Source organism: Macaca nemestrina, chromosome 17 (assembly GCF_043159975.1).
Source record: "Macaca nemestrina isolate mMacNem1 chromosome 17, mMacNem.hap1, whole genome shotgun sequence".
Classification (NCBI taxonomy): Eukaryota; Metazoa; Chordata; class Mammalia; order Primates; family Cercopithecidae; genus Macaca; species Macaca nemestrina.
The window spans coordinates 59,083,388-59,102,535 of NC_092141.1; the positions used below are offsets into that span (position 1 = coordinate 59,083,388).

A 19,148-nucleotide genomic window follows, 5' to 3' on the forward strand; every position below is an offset into this window, starting at 1 on the left:
CGGTCCTGAGCTGGGCCGGATGTCCCGAGTGCGTCATGTGGTGGTCACAGGGCGCTGCAGTGTGCGTGTGTACGTGCGCACGTGTGGATCCCCTCCCCCAGGGATGCAGCCAGGCCAGTCTCATTCAGTCTCCTCTTTACTGTGGGTGTGGGTGTCACTGTCACTGCCACAGCCACTGGGAGGGACACACAGCTTTAACCCCCGTGTGCTTAGGGGAAGGGTGGGGGCATTCAGTGTTATAAAACTAACTATATACACAGAGGGTCCTGGGAGAAAGCCACCCTGAGCACACGTGTCTGGGCACAGTGGGGGCTGGGGGCTGGAACTCAGGCAGGACGGACTGGGCTTGTGGAGGGGCGGATGGGCATGAGCACGTGAGGACATGCTGGGAGGGCTCGGGAGGTGGCACAGACATTGCCAAGGCTGCTGCAGGGCCTCGAGCAGCTTGGCTGGGTGGCAAGCTCTGGGTCTAACAAGGTTCCTCCACTTTAGGGTTGGGCCCTGTGAGAGCCACCCCCTCTGCCACCGACCTTAAAGTCCCGAGTGGAGAGAGAGGCTGCAGGACCAGCCTCATTCCCCACTTACGGGTGTAACCCCTTTCTTCACTCAGTCCTCAGGTCTGGAGGGCACCCAGCCTCTTCAACAGGCCAAAGCCCAGGGTGCGTCTGTGGGTTGGGAGAATAAGGCAAGCGGAGCATCCACTTGGAAGGCCTGGGCTGTGGAGGGTGCTGAGGGGGACCCAGTACCCCTGGCAGAAAAGTGACAGCCCTGGTCTCAGTGAGGAGGACTGCCATGGGGAAATGTCTCTGGGACACCCCATCAGGGTGGAGACATCCCCAACCCTCAGGCATCGCCCACAGAGATGGGGAGGCCACCGAGGGCTCTTCACGGAGATGGACTGGCACTTAGGGACCATCACAGACCTATCACCGCAGTGACTTCTATAGAGACAGAGCCTGGTCATCAGGGAGAACCCACCCCCTGCTCCCCGAGGAGGACGGTGAGGGGCACCGCGGTGGTGGGGCCCAGAGGCGGCAGTCCGTCCTCTCAGGTGCAGATGAGTGGCGGCCCTTAGCTGACGCGGTACGTGGACGTGTTCTTGGGCTCCGTGCTGGGCACACACCAGTCGCCGGCCTCCTGGATGGTCTGGTAGTGGCGCCAGGCTGACTTGTTGTAGACAGGCAGGCGCTCCACCGAGTCCGTGGACAGGGCCTGGGGAGTGCCAGGGTCAGCCCCTCCTACCTCCCTGTGCCTTGTCCACTCCTCAGCAGACCACCCCACCCCAGCTCAGCGGCAGCCCAGCTGCCAGACACGGGGGCCTGCAAAGACCCACGAAAGGGTGGTCTCTCCTGTGTCCCCCTCCTGCCCATTCAAGAAAGCAGCTCCCTCTAAGGGAGGGAGAAGGAGAGGGAGGAGGCTGGGCTGTGTGACCCTGAGCAAGTGACCGACTCCAGGCCTCAGTCTTCTCTCCTCTGAGCTGAATGGCAAGATCTAGGGTGTCCCCTTCCTTCTGGGTCTAACAAGTCAAGGGTTCCCAGCACAGGGGTCTTAATCATAGACCACAGACTCCCCTAAATTCCCTGACAAGCTGTGCATGTCTGGGGGTTGAGGGTTCTTCAGGTTGAGGAACTGTAGCGTTGCTTGGATTCTCAGAGTCTGGGGCCAGGGAAGGATTGGGGGGGTGGAAAGGAAGGCTCGCAGCTGGCCAAGCCTGCCCAGGTCCCATCAGCAAACCTCTTCGCCAGCCGGGCTCTGCAGGAAGGGCCCTCACCTTGAGATAGATGACAGCGTCGGTCCCAAAGCCTTCCATGGAGAAGAGCTGCAGGTCTCCCTGGAAGTACTTGGCGTAGAGGCGGGAAATGGGGAGCCCGTAACCAAAACCAGCCTGCAGCGGGGCAGGAAGGCAGTGAGGATGAGGAGGCTGGCAGGGGCCTCCTGGAGCTGCAGGGACTGACGCAGGGAGGGAGGGGTATGGAGCTGGAGTCACACGGCGGGGGTCCCAGAGCTGGAGTGGGGAGGGGACATGCGGGAGGGGACACTGAGGCAAGAAGTGGGTGTGGGGTGAATGAGGGAATCATGAATGTGGGAGGGAGGCTTGGGCAGGGAGAGGAGCTCCGCTTAAGGGCCAGGAGGTCAGAGCGGGCCCCATGGCTCCTTTGAGTCTCAAGTTCTCTAACAGGGAGGTGCTGACAAGTTGGACAACACTTGAGAAAGGTAGAAATTGGGGGTTTGGGAGCCACAGAGAAGAGGGAAGATGGGGGAAAGGTGACAGAGAGACATCTGACACAGGTGAGATGTGTGCAGACTGGGGAGATGCGGGAGGCGCGGGGCCCAGATTCAAGACAGGTGACTGTCATAGACGGCCACACAGGAGCTGAGTGAGCAGGGGAAGTGAGTGAGGAGGAGAGAAGCCTCCCTCAGGAGGTGGGAGGGGCTGGGGTGAAGCCATCTCACCAACGGCGTCCCCCCGGTGCCAGGCTGGGGGGTGGGTGCTGTGGAGTACATGTAGCTGAAGAGTCGCTCAATCTTCCTCAGGGGAACACCCCCACCTCGGTCACTCATCTGGGAGAGAGGGGACGTGTCAGGGATTCTCTATAGCTCAGTTTCCCCACCCTGCCCGGTACCCTGACCTTCTCATGGTCTTCCCCACCCCCAAGATCTGCCCACCATGTAGGAGAAAAGGAGAGCCCGTCGCCTGGCAGGAGAGAAGCCCCCACTACTGCTCGCTGGTCCCCAAGGTCAAAGGGTCACATACCTTGATGGACAGATCTTCCTCACCCAAGGCCACCATGACCTTGATGGGTGGGAGAATGAGGCTGGACTCATGGCTTTCCACAGTCGCCCGCATGGCATTCTGTGGAGGGGCAGAGGTAAGAGAAGCATGGGAGAAGCCAGCCCTACCCACGCTCCCCGCAAAGCACCAGCTCCCAGCCTCCTCACCTTGAAGAGCTCAAAGAGCATGTGGTAAAGGTGGGAGGGGACGTAGACCATGTGAATCGGCTGTTTGGAGTTGGCTGCTGCAGGGCAAGTCAAGAACAAGGGTCAGGAAACTGTCAGGGGGTCACCGCTCAACCACCTTACCCAAAGGAGGCACCCCTCCCACAAGGTTCTAACTGAGTACATGGCTACCCAGCGAGAGACTAAATCCCCAGCCTCCCTTGAGCTGCGGTAGCCGGTGACTCATGGAAGTGATGCATTCAATTCTTGGGCCCTGCTTTCCACACCCTTGTTCTCTTCCTCCAGACTAGAATTGAATCAGGGGTGGGGAGCCAGCCCTGACCTCCCCAGCTAGAGGCTGGCGAGAGGGAAACCTCCCTCTTAAGTAAGCCACTGGTATTGGGGTTCTAGGAAAGCAGCCAAGCTGATACACCATCTAACATGCCCCTCCTCCCCATCCCTGTTGAGTTACCCCATTTTATTTCCTTCCTGTCACTCGTCATGATCTGAGATGGTCTTGTTTATTTACTTGTTAATTGGCTGAAGGCCCCATTTCCCAGTCTTCACAGCACCAAAAAATGTAAGCTGCATGAGAACGGTGACCATTTCTGTCTTGCTTACTCTTTCATTCATTCATTCACTCAATTTCTTATTTGCTTGAGATGAAGTCTCGCTCTGTCACCCAGGCTGGAGTGCATTGGTATGATCTCAGCTCACTGCAGTCTCAGCCTCCCGGGTTCAAGTAATTCTCCTGTCTCAGCCTCCCAAGTAGCTGGGATTATAAGCATGTGCCATCATGCCCGGCTAATTTTTGTATTTTTAGTAGAGACAGGGTTTCACCATATTGCCCAGGCTGGTCTCAAACTCCTGACGTCAAGTGACTGGCCTGCCTTGGCCTCCCAAAGTGCTGAGATTACAGATGTGAGCCACTGTGCCCCATCCAAATATTTATCAAATGAATTAATAATACAATAATAACTCTGCTTCTCCCCTGTCTAGAAAACAGTCCATCTCCTCACTCCCCATCTCACCTTGCCCTGCTGTGTCCCCAGCCCCAAGACAGACACACACATAGCCACGCTCACTCACCATTGATCTCCTGGATCTCCAGGTCAGGCGAGGCCATGTAATACTTGTCACACAGGAGCTTAGCCATGTCGTAGGCGTCTGAGAGAAGATGGGGTCATTCAGGGCATGGGTGGCCCACCCAGCAGGCAGTCCTCTTGACATTGACACTGGGGACCACCAGCATTAAACCCATAGCACCCCTCACTGAGGAACAAGTCACCCTCTGGCCAGGTAAGCTTGGAGGGGTCCCTGGGACTCCTCTGCGGGCCAGGCACTGTGGGAATGGCTCACCTTTGACCACCTCAGAGACGTTGCAGTTGGGGTCAATGCTGCCAATGTGTTTGGGATGGGCTGGGTTGGTGCTGCCGTCAAAGATGAGGGCTGCAGGCAGGAAGGGAGGGTGCTGTTGGCTGGGCTGCAGTCTGTCCCAGCGCTCCCTCTTCCCCTGGGCTCTCCCCTTCTCTCTACTTTCACCTCCAATGCCTTTGTAGGCTTCAGTCCTAAAGCTGCCCCGCTCCCCTGCTTCTGTCCTCCCTTCCCTGACCCCTGACACCTCCAGCCCTGGCTCAGGCCGTTTTTAAACCTTTGCGATGGACCTTTGCAAACCTGAAACAGATATCTTTTCAGAGGTCTCTCCCCACATCACATCTCCACATTGCATTTATTCTTTTCTTTGACTATAACATTCTAAGAGAACTCTTACCACCTTGCTTTGGAAATTATTTGAGCATGAGGAACTTGTTTCACTTATGACTGGCTACAACTTCTCAAAAATCATAGTGAATCTTCCTGGAATAAGAAACTCTAAACAACAAATTGTTTTTGAACATAATGAGAGTTTTTATGAATACTAAATTAAACATTCTTTTAAAGATGTGACATAATTTTACATTTTGCAAACATTGAAAACAAAACGTTTTTGAAATGGAAAATGAATGAGAAAGAAAAATTTTATTTTTCCATGTCGGAGCTATTAACTCCAAAGTTACTGGAATAACTACTCAAGGACTCCTTCTGTGGGGTTCTGAAGAGTGGCCTAGGTCCCCTCAGCAGCCCGGCCCTGGGTCCCAGCACCGCCCCCCACACCCTGCCACCGTGGCTGGCACCCACTGTGCTGGTTGATGAGCATGCGGATGGAGATGCGGCTGAGGTAGAAGCGGTCCAGGAAGTACTGGATGTTCTGGTTGGAGACGGGGTCATCACCATAGGTGTCCTTGTACTCAAGCACGCCTTGTGCCATGGTGGGCACCACGTCGTTGTGCCGGTTCCGGATGGTGACCAGGGCATCAGTGAACCTGTGGGGCAGGGCAGGTGTTCACATGGTACACCCCCAGACTCCCCTCCGTTTCTGACTCCCCTCTCCACAGTGTCTTCACCTGCTCCACCCTTCCCCATCTGATGGACTCCCAATGCCCTCCCTGCTCCTCCCAAAGCCCACTCTGATTTTTTAGCCGCCTGCCGGCAGGCTTCCCATTTGAAAGCCCAGAGTTCTCATCCTCCCCAGGGCAGGGCCTGGGTCTTGCCCACCAGGCTCAGGGAACAGTGAGAATGGAGTCCATGTCTCTCCCATCAAACTTGGGGCTCCCTGAAGCAGAGTCTGTCTCCCGTCTCAGACTGGATGTTCCTGAGGGCAGGCGTCTTTTCTTCCATCCTGCCGTACTTCTGCCCCAGGGGCTGCAACCCCAGATGCCCCTGGCCAACACCTGCCTTCCTTCCCCACCCAGGGCCCCCACTCACTGGCTCAGGGTGCGATGGTCCTCGGGGTCCTTGTCCAGGAACTCCATTATGTCCAGGAGGCTCTGGACATACCTGTGTGGGGGCGGGAGGGGACACAGCCTCAGCTTCAGGTGGCTAGCCCCTCCTCACCCATTTCAGCTGGGCCTCGCTCTTGTCCTGCTCCCATGCGGGCCCCACACAGAGCTGCCCACAAGCTGCCTCACTATTTTTCTTCATCCATTTCATTTGTATGTGAGTCTCCCTGACAACCCAGTCAGTTATGCAAGAAAACTTCAAATGTGCTGGTCCCCCGTTTAGCACCTTTGCTTTGGAATCCTAGAATAGTCCTCTCAGAAGGGGCTTGGAGATGATCCCATCCAAGAGGCCTCACAGATCAGGAGACTGAGGCTGAGATGGGGTGGGGAGACTGGACCTAGCGCCTGCAGTGGGGGAAGGCAGGCAGGTGCATCAACTTCTCTGAACCCCAGCGTGGAAACGGCTCCTAATGTTTCTCCCCCCGGGGTACTGTTGCATCCAGTGGGACACAATGGCAGAGGGGCCGGCACAGGGCCTCCCAGAGTCACCCCTGACAGAGTGGCCAGCACAGGGCCTCCCAGAATGACCCCTGAGCTGGGGTGCTCTGGGCCAGGCACCTGCCTAGGCAATTGGATTCTAAAATGGCAGGTGGGAAGGACCCAAAGTTGGGATAGGTGTGCCTGGCTCTGTCCCCAGGTGGGGCTGGGGCCCATAGAGAGTCCAGAGAAGCTCACTCTCCTGCAAAAGGCCGGGTAGGAGTAGGTGATGCCCTGCCGCCCCTCCCATCTACAGGCCTGATGGGGAGGCCAGTTTTCCCTGGGCTGCGAGAAGAGCTTGATGCTCTAAAAGAAGCATCAAGAACCCCTGAACTCAGCCAGGTGTGGTGACTCACACCTGTAATCCCAGCACTCTGGGAGGCGGAGGCGGGTAAATCACCTGAGGTCAGGAGTTGGAGACTAGCCTGGCCAACATGGCGAAAACCTGTTTCTACTAAAAATGCAAAAATTAGCCGGTCATGGTGGCGCATGCCTGTAATCCCAGCTACTCAGGAGGCTGAGGTAGGAGAATTGCTTGAACTGGGGAGGCAAAGGCTGCAGTGAGCCGAGATCGCACCACTGCACTCCAGCCTGGGCAACAGAGCAAGACTCTGTCCCCCCCAAAAAAGAAGCCCTGAACTCAGGGACAGCAGCAGGCCTCCTTCTGCAAGGGAGTCAGGCCCACCTGTGGTGGCAGATGGTACCGAGCTGGAGCCACTGTGCCCCATGCCCTGGGGAGCCATGACCTGTTTCCCTGCTAACATGCCCAGTCTGTGGCTTGTTCCTTTGGGGAGGGCAGGAAGAGCCTCTCTCTGGCAGAAACACTTATAACCAGGAGGAAGGGGGGGGCTGCCTAGAGCCCTGCAGCGGCGAGGGCCCCAGGGGCCCAACAGTGTTTCTAGAAAAGGCCCTACCACACGAGGACTCATTCCCACGTCCACAGTGCTCTGACCTTCACTGTAACCTGAACAGGTACGTCAGGCAGGAATCAGTCCCACGTACAGCCTCCCCCAGGGAGGCGTGAAGAGGCCCCATGGCTAGTAAGTGGGATGAGGAAGTCCCGAGTCTCCAGCGCTCTTGCCACCCCAGGGTGCTGATTCCGCTCGACTCTCACCTCCACGCTTCTGTTCACACAGTGCCCTCTGCACTGTGAATGCCCTGCTAGGAATGCCTTTCCCCTTAAACCTAGCGTCTGCTGCTCTCACTCTTGCCTGGCAGAGAAGAGAGTGAAAGAACGAGCTCTGGACCCAGAACTGGCTCTTTAAGCACCAGGAGCTGTGTGGCCCTGGGTAGGTCAAGGAGCCTCTGTGGGCCTGAGTTTGCTCGTTAGGAAAATGGGGATTGTGATACGTATTTACTGCTTTGCGGTGAGAATTCCATGTGATGATTAGCACAGTGCCTAGCACATAGTGAGCACTCTCTAAATGCTTGCTCTTATTATGGCTGGTGGCTCAAACATCGTGGACAGCTGCGTGCATCCTCTGAGCCCCCAGGCGGCATCTGATACTCTCCCACTGCTTGTAGGCTCTGAACCACAGCATGTTTGAGCCCCTATGCCCTGGAGACCTGCCCCACTGCCACAGGAAGGGGGCTGTCTCAGGCCCAGAGCTAACCGCCCACCCCTCCCTACCCAGAGCTCTGCACAGAGCCGGAGAGGAGGAGCTGTGGCTGCTGAGGGCGCTGGGGGCCCTGACAGCAGAAAAGATCAGCCTTCATCTCAGCCCCCAACACCATCCCTGCCACCCCACCCAGCAGATGATCAGGCTGGCACTCCTAAGACCTGTCTCCCTGGAGAATAACATAGCGACCACTAACGCCCACCTGTGCCGAGTCCCACACAGGGTCTCTCCTCTGCCAACAGCCCTGATGAACACAAGGTATTTCCCTTTTTTTGCAGATGAGACCAGCACTGAGAGGTTAGGTGATATGCCCCAGGCCACACAGTAAGCAGCAGGCTGGGATTCAAACCCAGCTCTCGCAGACTCCAAGTCTACACCACGTGGCCAACAGCCGACACTGGCCCTGACGGTGATGCTGCTGCTGATGGTGATGGTGGCATTTACTGGGTACCAATGGCCAGGTCCACCCTGTGCTTCCCTCCTGCCCCACTTTCACCTCCGCAAGAACCCCGGAGGTAGGCACTACTGCTGGACCCATTTTACAGATGAGGAAGATAACACGCAGAGCTGAGATTCTCTCTCCCAGGCCCACATGGCTCCGAATCCCTTGCTCCCTAAATGCACCCAGGATAGACCTTCATGCTCATATAATTCTTAGGGGAGAGAGGGCCTGCATGCAGGCAGTGCTAGGGGCAGGTGGAGAGAGGAGGGAGAGGAGACCCACTGCAGTGTGGGGCCTGGGACCCCTTCCCAGGGGGCAGGTGGGGATGAAGCAGGTGGGAGCTGGGAGGCTAAGCCACTTCCTGACTGTGCTGGTCGGTGGGTGGGGGTGGGCACGGTCAAAGTCCCAGTCTCACTTAGGGAGAGTGCCCCAGCTGCTGGCACCACCCCTTTTGTGGCTGCTCAACAACCCTAGAGGGCAGAAATGGGACCTGGTCATGTGGCCACTGAAGTGGAGCAAAGGGCACTGGCATGGAGTGACAGCGTGCAGCGCCTGCCAGCCTCTCTCACAGGGCCAGGGCTCCTCCAGGGCAGGGGGCCCGGGCTACTCTTAAAATGGAGGGGAGAGGATGAGGATTTTCCCAGAGGTCCCTGGCCTTGCCCTGAAGCCCCTTAGGGGCCTGGTACACCAAATGTCACCCTTGGGCCGGTTCTTGGTCCTAAGAAGAGAGATTGGGGATGAGTGGTGTTGGCCTCTGGGCTGCCCACCCCTTGCAGGCCAGACAGAATATATAAGGGAGACCTGAAAGCAGTGGTGCAGTGACAGAGAGGCACCAACAGACGGGAGAGGCACTGCCCCCACCCCTCCCCGGGCCTGCAGGGAGGCTGGGGTCTTTGGGCCTGCTGACCTCTACAGTAATCAAGGCCCCCAGGAGTCCCTTGGTGAGATTCGGAGCTCCCAAGCCCAGCCCAAGGTAATGTGGAGGTCCACCCAAACCCTGCTTTCCAGGGCTCCGGAACCAGTCTAGAGCCCCAGGATTGGGAAGGAGGAGGTGTGGGATGCATGCAGAAGCGAGGGGCCTTGGTGAGAGTGTGGGGCTGAGAATGGGCGGTGGGGGCGGGAGCAGAGGGTGAGCGAGTATGGGAGGAGGGCCCTGCAGCCCCGTGTGGGAGCAGAGGGGGTGCTGAGCCAGCGGGCGTGTGTGTGTAATTGTGTGCATGTGGCATGTGCGTGCCTGTGGGTGTGTGTGAGGGTGTGCCCTGTGCACTCATATCCACAGCTGCTGGCGAGCAGGGTGTGAACAAGGGAAAGGCTGGGGAGGGGGTGCTCGCTGCACCTGGGGGAGAGGTGGCGGTGTCCTGCCTCCGGAGCCTCTGAGCCAGGCAGGTTTGGGTTCCGCTGCTGATTGCGCCCTAAAGAGGCCACCGAGTCCCTCAGGTCCCCATCTGCAAAATGGGGTTCACAGGAATAAGCACCTCGTGGGCCTGGGTGTACAGAAAAGGAGATGATGCCTCGAGTACATGCGTAGTAAGTGGTCGGTTCTGCTCCGGCCATGCAAGGAGCAGCTGACAGATTTGGAGAGCTCATCTGGCTTTAGCAGGTCCTGGGCACCCAAGCCACACCCTCTGTGTGGGGTCCACACACCTTGCTGACAAGCAAGGGAGGTTTGTGCGAAGGTGCCGGCCATATCACCTCCCACCTACAGCCCCCACAAATATCCTGTTAGTGATAGCAGTGAGTCATTGTCATTTGATTCTACTCGGCGGCTCCTGCTTAACCCTGCATTTTCTGGAAGCACATCCCCACGACTCCATGCCTGGAGAGGAGATGGGGTTGTTCCTTTCGGTCTCTAACAACACCAGCTGTCAACAATTCTGTAAAGTGAGTTCTGCTCTCCCACAGACTTGCAACATGAACTTGGAAATCTCTGACTCCACATCACCGCCCAGAACGCAGGCTCCCTTCTTTCCCTTCAAGAATCCAGTCTCCATATAACAGCTGGGTTCAAATCCCAACTCCACCATCTACTCACTGAGTGATCTCAGATATCTAAGTTTTCTTCACCTCTCTGAACCTCAGTTTCTCATCTAGAAAATGGGATGATAGCAAGGACTACCTCATAAGGTTGTGAAGATGAAATGAGTTAATATGTGTAGACACTTAGGACAGCTCCTGGGACACAGCCAGCCTTTGGAGGTGTTTGCTTTTGTTATTATCATAATTTATTACTACCTTGCCCAAGAAACCACACCACAGTTACATCATCTGTGGGCTGGAGGTGTTGCTGCCTGGCAGCCTGGGGACGTGGCTTGTGTTGGTAGAGTTCTGCACACTTTTCACATCTAGCACTGGCCCTTGGCCCTTACAAACACAATGGGTCCCCATTTTACAGATGAGGAAGCTGAGGCTCAGAGATGCCATATGGCTTGCCCAGGATGAAGCTTCAAAGTCACGCATGCCGAGGCCAAACCTGGGACTTTCCCTCCCAGTCCAGTCTCCACCAAAACAGGGCCCACTATCGCAAGTCTGTCCAGTTGAAATAACGTATCAGGGTTATTTAGAACCAGGAATTCTCAGCTTGCCCACAGTGACTCTGCCTAGAACCTCTCCCCAGCAGAGTAGAAACTCCATTTCTGTGACCACAGATGAACCATGACCACTAATAACTGCATCTGCTGAGGGTTCTTGTGTTTTCCAGAAAAGAGGGTTTGCTCCTTACTCATCAGACTCAGGCTAGAGGCCCTCTTGCCAAGCTCCCTGGTAAAGTCTCGCTTCCTCCTCTCAGGCACCTAGAACCTGCCCACCTCCATCGTTCCAGCTGGCAGGCTGTTCCTCCTGGAGAAAGAGGTCTCCACTCTCTCACAGGCAGCCACCTCAACCCTGTCGGGAAGTCCTTCTTGTCCTCACACTGCAGTGTCTCTTGCTGCAGCCGATGCTCACTCTCTCTGGAAACATTCTTGGCAGGCTGTCTCTTCAGCATGTTGGGATGCTTTAGCAATCCCTCGGCCTGCTCTCCTCTAAGCTGAATCTTTCATTGAGGAAGTGTTCTCTCTTGTCTAACTTCATTCCCTCCCACTGTTACTTGACATTACTTGCAAGCTTTGTGGAAGAATGTCAGGCCAACCCCTTATCTGCGTCACTGATTTTTCAGGAAGGGACTCTGCAGGGGCCCCTGGGGGAGTCATGGGAAGCTCAGCAGCCCAGTGCCCTCCTCCTGCATCCCTCAGCTCTCCCAGGAACACGGTGTCCAGGGAGGGGCCTGAGAAGTTCTGCCCTGAAGTCAGGGACCAGGTGGAGAGGCAGCCAGGTCAGGCAGCCGGATAGAGCCAGAGGAGGGCCAGGGAGAACAGATGGCACCTTCTGTCTCCTTCCCACCACTCCACACCACCCACGGTGGGAAGTGTTGGTTGGCTCAGAGGTCCTGGACCTCCGAGAGGCAGGGCACAGCAAGGGGTGACCTGGTTGGGTTCCATGAAAATCAGGCTCTGTGCCTCATGCCTCCGCCCCTTCTTCACAGCCCACACTAACAGCACAATCTCCAGAAAGTCAGTTCCCAGCTACATTAGCCAGGCCCCTTCCTGTCTCCACACCTTTGCCCAGCCTATTCCTTTAGCCTGGAATGCCCTTCCCTTCCTTGTAGCTCTAAGCTTGCCTAGGTACCCTGTAAGGTCCAGTGACAAGCCACCTCCTCTGCATGTCCATGGCAACTGCCCCACAACGTGTCGTTCAACAAACATTCATGGTGTATCCACTACACTCCTGGCCTTGTGTGTACAACACTACCCCTCACCATATCTCATTTAATTACAATAAGCCCCATATCCACAGGTCCGTGCATAGAAAACAGTGCAGAAAGGCACCACTACATGTGGTGAAACTGAGCTGTGTTCCGTTAGGGGGTGGAGGGGAGTGGGTGGCAATTTCTTCTATCTACTATTTTGCGTTTTCCAAGTGTCAAGTGACCCTGTTCTACTTCCACAATAAAGGAAAAGTATCAATATTCTTTTAAAATAATGTTTGGATTCCTAATTTAAACAAAACGAACTCTTCGGCAGCTCCCTGCTCCTAGCACTATGCTGGACTCAGTTCACCCTGCCTGCGTATTATTTTTCCTTCCAGATCCCAGGCCCCTGAGGGCAGCTGCTGTGACTTCGCATGGCTTTAGGCTCAGAGTACATGTGGGTACGTGCTCCTGAGTCTACAAGGAAATCACAGCCATATCATACTGCAAGTCCAGAAGAACCAACAGAAGATTTCTGCACGGGTGCCACCAAAGTCAATGAGGATTAGCTACTTTACATGCCCAGTGACAAGGGACACCCTTGTTTATTCTTCATGTGACTGGCCTTTGGCTAATTTCATCCAGTTACTTGAGTTCTTGCGTGAAGCCTGCTGAGCCTGTCCCTCTGTTCCTGCTGCAGTGCGCAATACACTTTTGGTCTTTGCCCCTCCAAAGCTCTGCGGGAAGGCACTGTGCCATCCCTGTGTGTATCTGAGTATTTTCCAACATCCAAAACAGTCTATCTTGCAGCTTGGGTTGTATAGTTTATTTGAAAACTTGCTTCTTGTTTCTGTTTCCCAAAAAGTTACCCCCAAATAAATACTGCCTAACAGCCACTCGAGTTCCAGCACTGGGCTGGTAGCTAACGCTGACATCAGCCTAACTTGGGGTTTTGGCTGTGAAAACCATGTTTTCCTGGGTGGATCCTGGGTTTCCAAAGAAAGGTGGGTGGTAAGAGGGCTACACATGGAGACTAGGAGCCTGACCTCAGTCCTGCTTTGGCCTCAGATTCCCATGTGACCCTAGGCAACTCCAAGCTCTTGGGGCTTTGGTGTCTCCTGTCTGTCCCCACTCCACCCTCAAGGCTGCTAAAAGCTTGGAGACTCCATCCCTGAGCCTAGGCACACTGGCGATGGAGTGGGAGGTGCAGGGACGGAGCCAGGGGTCTCACCAGCTCTGCACCAGCTGCACAGAGGGTGTGCTCAGCACCCGGTCGGGAAGCAGGTTGATCTCCTTCATGATGTTGGCCAGGCGCACAGGCAGCTCCTGCCTGAGGAAGGTGAAGGAGGTTTTCTCACAGGCATTGCTGGATCCTGACAGGAGAAAGAGACGTGAGCCACAGAGCCACAAACTATGAAAGCCAAAGGATGTCTCGGCCAGGTCAGCTAAACCCTTCATTAACTGGGGGTTCAGAGAGCAACTGACCTGCCCAGGGGCACACAGCAAGGCTCCCCATCCCCTGCAGGGCTCAAACACCTACACCCTGTGCCTAACACTCCAGGGGGTAGCATCCTCTCCTCACCCCCAGCTGAACCCTGCTTGCCTTTAACCACAGTGGACAGGGCCACTACTGGGCCCATTTGGAAATGCCTCTGGCCTCAGTCACCTCACTTCTCTTTCCTCCCCTCCCAGCACACTCACTTTGAGGGGCTGATCCCGGAGGCAAAGGAGCCTGGGGAACCCATCCCTGCCTAGGACTGGGCTCTGGCTGAGGGGAACTATGGCCAGACCACCACTGCGGTGTCCCAATATTGTCTCTGGCCAGCCCACCTCACCCAGCCTGGCCTGAATGCCCATGTGGGGCTGCTGTGTCTTAATGCCCATCCATGAGGCAAATGGGCCCAAGAACAGGAGTCCAAATGCCACGGTCCTTGTCTGGCATCAAGATGGAGAGGGTGGGGGCCCGAATAAGGCCTTGGCCCAGGGTCAGAGGCCCTGGGTTCCAGTCCATCAGGCTCTGCTTGCAACTCTGTCACCCAGGCCATGCCATCATCCTTTTGAAGGTCTCAGTTTCTCCCATAAAACTACAAGTTGACCAAACTGTACTGTGAGCCCCCAACAGCTGTGGTGTTTCTGTAATGAGGGTGCAGTTTGTGGGGACAGCGGCTGGGGGCTAGGAGTGGGCCCAGGAGGCTTTCCTACATGGGGGAGGCTCAAGACTCAGACAGGGCAGGGGTGCAGGCAGATGAGTCCTGAGGAACAGGTGCCCTGTGTCTCGGCTGCCACCTCCCTGCTCCCGTCGCACCATTGATGCAGCTGCACCCCAAGCCAGGCACTATCAACTCAACTCTTGAGAAACTGCCCCCCACCCGCAGTTCCCAGCTGGCACCATGGAAATAACACGTAGACAGACAGGGCCCACACAATGCCCGTTTCACCCGCCACATTGGCACAGCCTCCCTCCTGCCCCAGGGCCACCCCCAGAATGCTGGTAGTGGGCGATCCTGACCTAGCAACCCTGGGGCAGCCAAGGGAGGTATAGGCGGCTTGACTCCACATCACGGTGCCTGGGGCCCCTGCCCAGCTCGGGAGAGGCTGCCAGGCCGGAACAGATTTGATCTTCAAGTGTCCTTGCCTACTGGGGCAGCTAGGGTCCAGCTTCTTCTGTGGGTGGATGCCTACCAGTCAGGGCACTCTCTCCCGCTGGCATCTTCTGAAAGAGCCCCCTTCCCCACTGCCCAGGGGTGTCTGAAACCCTTTGTGCCCAGTCCAGGTCTCTCTCCAGACGGCTGCCTCTCAACCTTGCCTCCTCACTCCCACCAACAGACCCCCGGTTTCCTCTGGTGGGAGGAGGGGCTCCTACTCCTCCAGTCATGAGGACAACTCCCATTAACCTTTTAGCGTCTGGATACCACCCTACTCCCTTCCTGTAGTAATATCGCAGCTTCACTGCCCCTAACTCTTCAAGACCCCCCATGAAGCCAAGGAAGAAACCTCGGGACCGTCCTTGTAAGTGCCCCCCCCCCATTCCCATCAACAGCCCAGTCGAGAGGCCCCGGCCGGTCCCTCCTTCCCCATTAACTCTTTCCTGTCTGTACCTTTCCAAACAACCCTTCTCTGTCACTCGGGGCCTTTCTTCTCCTCTGTCCCCGCTGGCCCCCGGCTGCCCCTCCCAGCGCCCCGCGGGCCTCCGCTGCCAGCCGCCTCCCGCCCACTCCGTACCGAAGTCCAGAAACTGCTTCATGGACAGCGGGGACGGGGAGAACTTGCTGAAGTGCTCTATGTACTTGGGCGCCCCAGCCAGGGACGCATTCTTGAGCAGCGCCCAGACCCAGCGCATGGCTGCGGCGGCCGCGACTCGGGTTGTGGTCCCTGCGCTGGCAGCGCTCGCGCACCGTTCGGCCCAGCGACGCGATTCGGCCGCCTCCTCCCTACCCTTGCCCTGGCGAGCACTCCAAGGCCCAGCCAATCGGCTCGTCGTGGCGCCTCGACGTCGCCAATGGCCACTCACAAACAACTCCGGGAGAACCAATAGCTTTCCGCCCCGGCACGTGGCTTCCCTCCAGGCCCGCCCCCTTAACCCACGCTTTGCCTGAGCGGCCTGTTGTTTTGGGGAGGCTGCGCCGAGATCCCACCTCCCCTGTGTTCACGCGTCCCTTTCCTCCCGGGGGCGAAGCCGGGGTTAACCCCTTCCTTCCCAGAGCCCCGCCAGCCCTTTCGTTTCCTCTTCCACGCCTGCCTTTTCCTCGCTATCTCCTTGCATCTCCTTCACCCGCAGGCTCCTTTTAACCCTTCCTTTCCAGAATTGTCTAGGTAGCTTTCAACCAATCCCTTTCCTCCAACTCAAAGGTACCTGTTTCACCTGTCATCATCTTTACCTGCCCTCCCTTAACGGGTCTTGGGGATTCCCAGTCCAGATGACAGTGACCCAGACTGCGAATATTTGCAAAATTCGGAACCAGGGTGCAAGCCTATACGAATCCGTCCCGTATATGTGCAGCCCACCCACTTCCACAAAGATCCGAGCGGCTCAGGAAAAGGTGGAGTTTGCTTTTCCAATTGAAAAACATCCAGAGTAAAAACCGTCACGACTAGTGGCGGTGGAGGCGGCAGTTATCGTCCATGCCAGTTAACACTTTCATTTTATTATATAGCTCATCTGACCGAACATAAAGCCTTGGACATCTAGCGCGACCACCTGAGAAAGCCACCTCCTTCGCACCGGGCTTCCTTAGAGCAAGATCCCAGGAGGTGAAGTGTCTCTGGGGGGCCGGGAGCCCGTCCTTCATCAGCAGCCCCGCTTCCCTTGGAGAAAACGTGATGCGCCCTCTTGTGGCCGATCGTGGGCTTAGGGCCCGACCCGCCACTTTGATGCTTTCTTTGCTCGGTGACATTAGCCTAAAATGTGTTAGGCTTTCTGCTGGGAACAGAGAACACAGACAGGATCAAGAAATGGCCTTTTTCCTCAATGATTTCATTTCTACGTTTCAGAGGTAGCTACATAAGTAAATAATTAGCTATAACTGAATATGATTGTAATACAGACCTCACAAACTTCGCAAATGGAAGGGCCTCTTAGCTGGAAGAATAATAAGCTATATGCCAGGCACTGTCTGCAGACATTATCTCATTTAATTCTCTATTTTATTATTCTTAGCCTCATTTCATAGATAAGAAAGCCAAGACTCGGATCATTGTCAACTGCAAATCTGACCTTATTACTTCCTTGCTCACAGCCTTTCAATGGGCTATTTTTTTTTTTTTTTTTCGGATGGAGTCTCACTCTGTCGTCCAAGCTGGAGTGCAGTGGCACAACCTTGGCTCATTGCAAACTCCTCCTCCCAGGTTCAAGCGATTCTCCTGTCTTAGCCTTCCAAGTAGCTAGGATAACAGGCGTGTACTACCACACTTGGCTAATTTTTGTAATATTAGTAGAGACAGGGTTTCACCATATTGGCCAGGCTGGTCTTGAACTCCTGAACTCAAGTGATCTGCCCACCTCAACCTCCCAAAGTGCAGGGATTACAGGTATGAGGCACTGTGCCTGGCCACCAATGGCTCTCTTCTTCTTACCGGAGCCTTTCCGGTTGTCACACAATTGGCTTTTGCTTAATTCTCCAGACTCCTCTCTCTCCATTCCCCCACGCAGCTCCCAGCCATGCCTGTCTGCTGCCTTGAACCAGCCTCTAATCTCTAAGCCACTGCAAATGCATCTCTTCTGTCTGGATCATTCTTTCTTCCCAGCTTCACCTGCCCATTCTTCAGGTCTCAGCTGCTTAGGCATCCCTTCCTCCTGGAAGCCTTCCCTGATCTTACCAAGCTGGGTCATAGGCTCCCTTCAAGGGCTCCTTAGATCTCCTGATCTTAGCAAATATTTGTAGTCTGGGCCACTGTCATCCAGACTGGGAACCCACAAGGCCCCTTAAGGGAGGACAAGGAAAGATCAGGACACGTGAAACAGGTACCTTTTTGAGGAAAGGGATTGGCTGAAAGCTACCTGGACAAATCCAGGAAGGAGGGGTTAAAAGGAGCTGATGGTAGCTCTTATCAATTGAGTGAAAATTGTTTGCTGACTGATCTGTTTTCCTGCTAGACTTTAAGCTCCATGAGGGCAGGGCAGGTGTTGTATCTGTCTTGTTCACTGCTCTATCTCCAGCATCAGGCAGTGCTCAGCATGTAGTAGGGAGGACAGGGTGAAAAAGAAGACACGGTGAGCAGGGGAGCATACCGCAGAGATATTCCAGAGAACCACCAAACATCCAGTGGGCTAGCAATTAGGACGTGATTGATGATGCTGGTGAGTGCAGTTTTCAAGTACACAGAAGAATATATAGAATATTACGTACAAAAAACCTGGCCCTCACTTTGGGAGGCTGAGGTACGAGGATTGCTTGAGTCCAGGAGTTTGAGACCAGTCTGGGCAGCATAGCAAGATCTTGTCTCTACAAAAAATATAAAATTAACTGAGTGTGGTGGCAGGTACCTATAGTACCAGCTACTTGGGAGGCTGAAGTAGGAAGATTGCTTGAGCCCAGGAGGTCAAGGCTGCAGTGAACCAGAGCCATGATCGTGCCATGGCACTCCAATCTGGGTGACAGAGTGAGACCCTATCTCAAAAAAAAGAGGCCTATTTCTGTGCCTAGCAATAAATGGTAGCTATTGCTGTTATTGTCAAAATTAAAGTAACAAGGAAAAGACCATGGCCTCTAAGGCTAGGTGTAGGAGAGGGAAAGAGATTTCCCATGACCCTCACCTTAGGCTGGACTTCCACAATGTGGGCTCTGTGCTTGGATAAGAATTCCTTCTGCAGAGCCTGCTGCAGGGTGCTAACAACAGTGGTGTGATGTGGTACATCATAGTCAAGTTTAGTTAGGTAATGCCAAGGTAAACCGCACCCTGCCCCCCGATTCCCAAATCTCCCACTATATGTGTAACATGGGTTGGTGGGGGACTCTCCAAGGAGCTCAAAAAACTTGGCATTGCAGAGGGTTCTTTTACAGCGGGCACTGCTACATCTCTGCCAGTTATGTTTCTTTCATAATATGTAGCTTATGCTAGTTCTGAAAATGACTTATCCTCAAGAGTGTGTGTGTGTGTGTGGGGGGTCTTCCTCAAGCAGTGGCTGACAGGAGACTGGGGGGTCTGTGAAACTGGCCAGAGGAATGTGTAAACACCCCTGTCTTAAGCAGTAAGTGGCTGTAAGCACAAGACTGGGCCAAGCTTTTTTTTTTTTTTTTTTTTTTTTTTTGAGACGGAGTCTCGCTCTGTCGCCCAGGCTGGAGTGCAGTGGCCGGATCTTGGCTCACTGCAAGCTCCGCCTCCCGGGTTCACGCCATTCTCCTGCCTCAGCCTCCGGAGTAGCTGGGACTATAGGCGCCCGCCACCGCGCCCGGCTAGTTTTTTGTATTTTTTAGTAGAGATGGGGTTTCACCGTGTTAGCCAGGATGGTCTCGATCTCCTGACCTCGTGATCCACCCGTCTTGGCCTCCCAAAGTGCTGGGATTACAGGCGTGAGCCACCACGCCCGGCCTGGGCCAAGCTTTGACAACGCACACGTGTTATGCCCAAAGAAG

The 19,148-nt window shown here is 55.2% G+C and overlaps 1 protein-coding gene across 3 annotated transcripts; it reads right to left on the reverse strand.

The window, feature by feature from the left end:
• Nucleotides 1-118: 118 nt before the first annotated feature.
• On the reverse strand, nucleotides 119-15,501 carry LOC105472365 (pyruvate dehydrogenase kinase 2). Of its 3 annotated transcripts, none has more exons than XM_011725536.2 (11): nucleotides 15,298-15,501; nucleotides 13,307-13,448; nucleotides 5,743-5,814; nucleotides 5,116-5,300; nucleotides 4,297-4,386; nucleotides 4,027-4,104; nucleotides 2,941-3,017; nucleotides 2,756-2,854; nucleotides 2,455-2,562; nucleotides 1,772-1,885; nucleotides 119-1,212 (listed from the first exon to the last, which is right to left on the reverse strand). In XM_011725536.2, exons 1-11 carry the CDS (start codon nucleotides 15,413-15,415, stop codon nucleotides 1,072-1,074), a joined length of 1,224 nt encoding a protein of 407 aa, XP_011723838.1. In that variant the 5' UTR covers nucleotides 15,416-15,501; the 3' UTR covers nucleotides 119-1,071. The 3 variants fall into 3 exon arrangements, with proteins under 3 accessions (XP_011723838.1, XP_011723837.1, XP_070939070.1); XM_011725535.2 differs by lacking the exon at nucleotides 15,298-15,501 and adding an exon at nucleotides 15,174-15,232; XM_071082969.1 differs by lacking the exon at nucleotides 15,298-15,501 and adding an exon at nucleotides 14,758-14,782.
• Nucleotides 15,502-19,148: the final 3,647 nt, after the last annotated feature.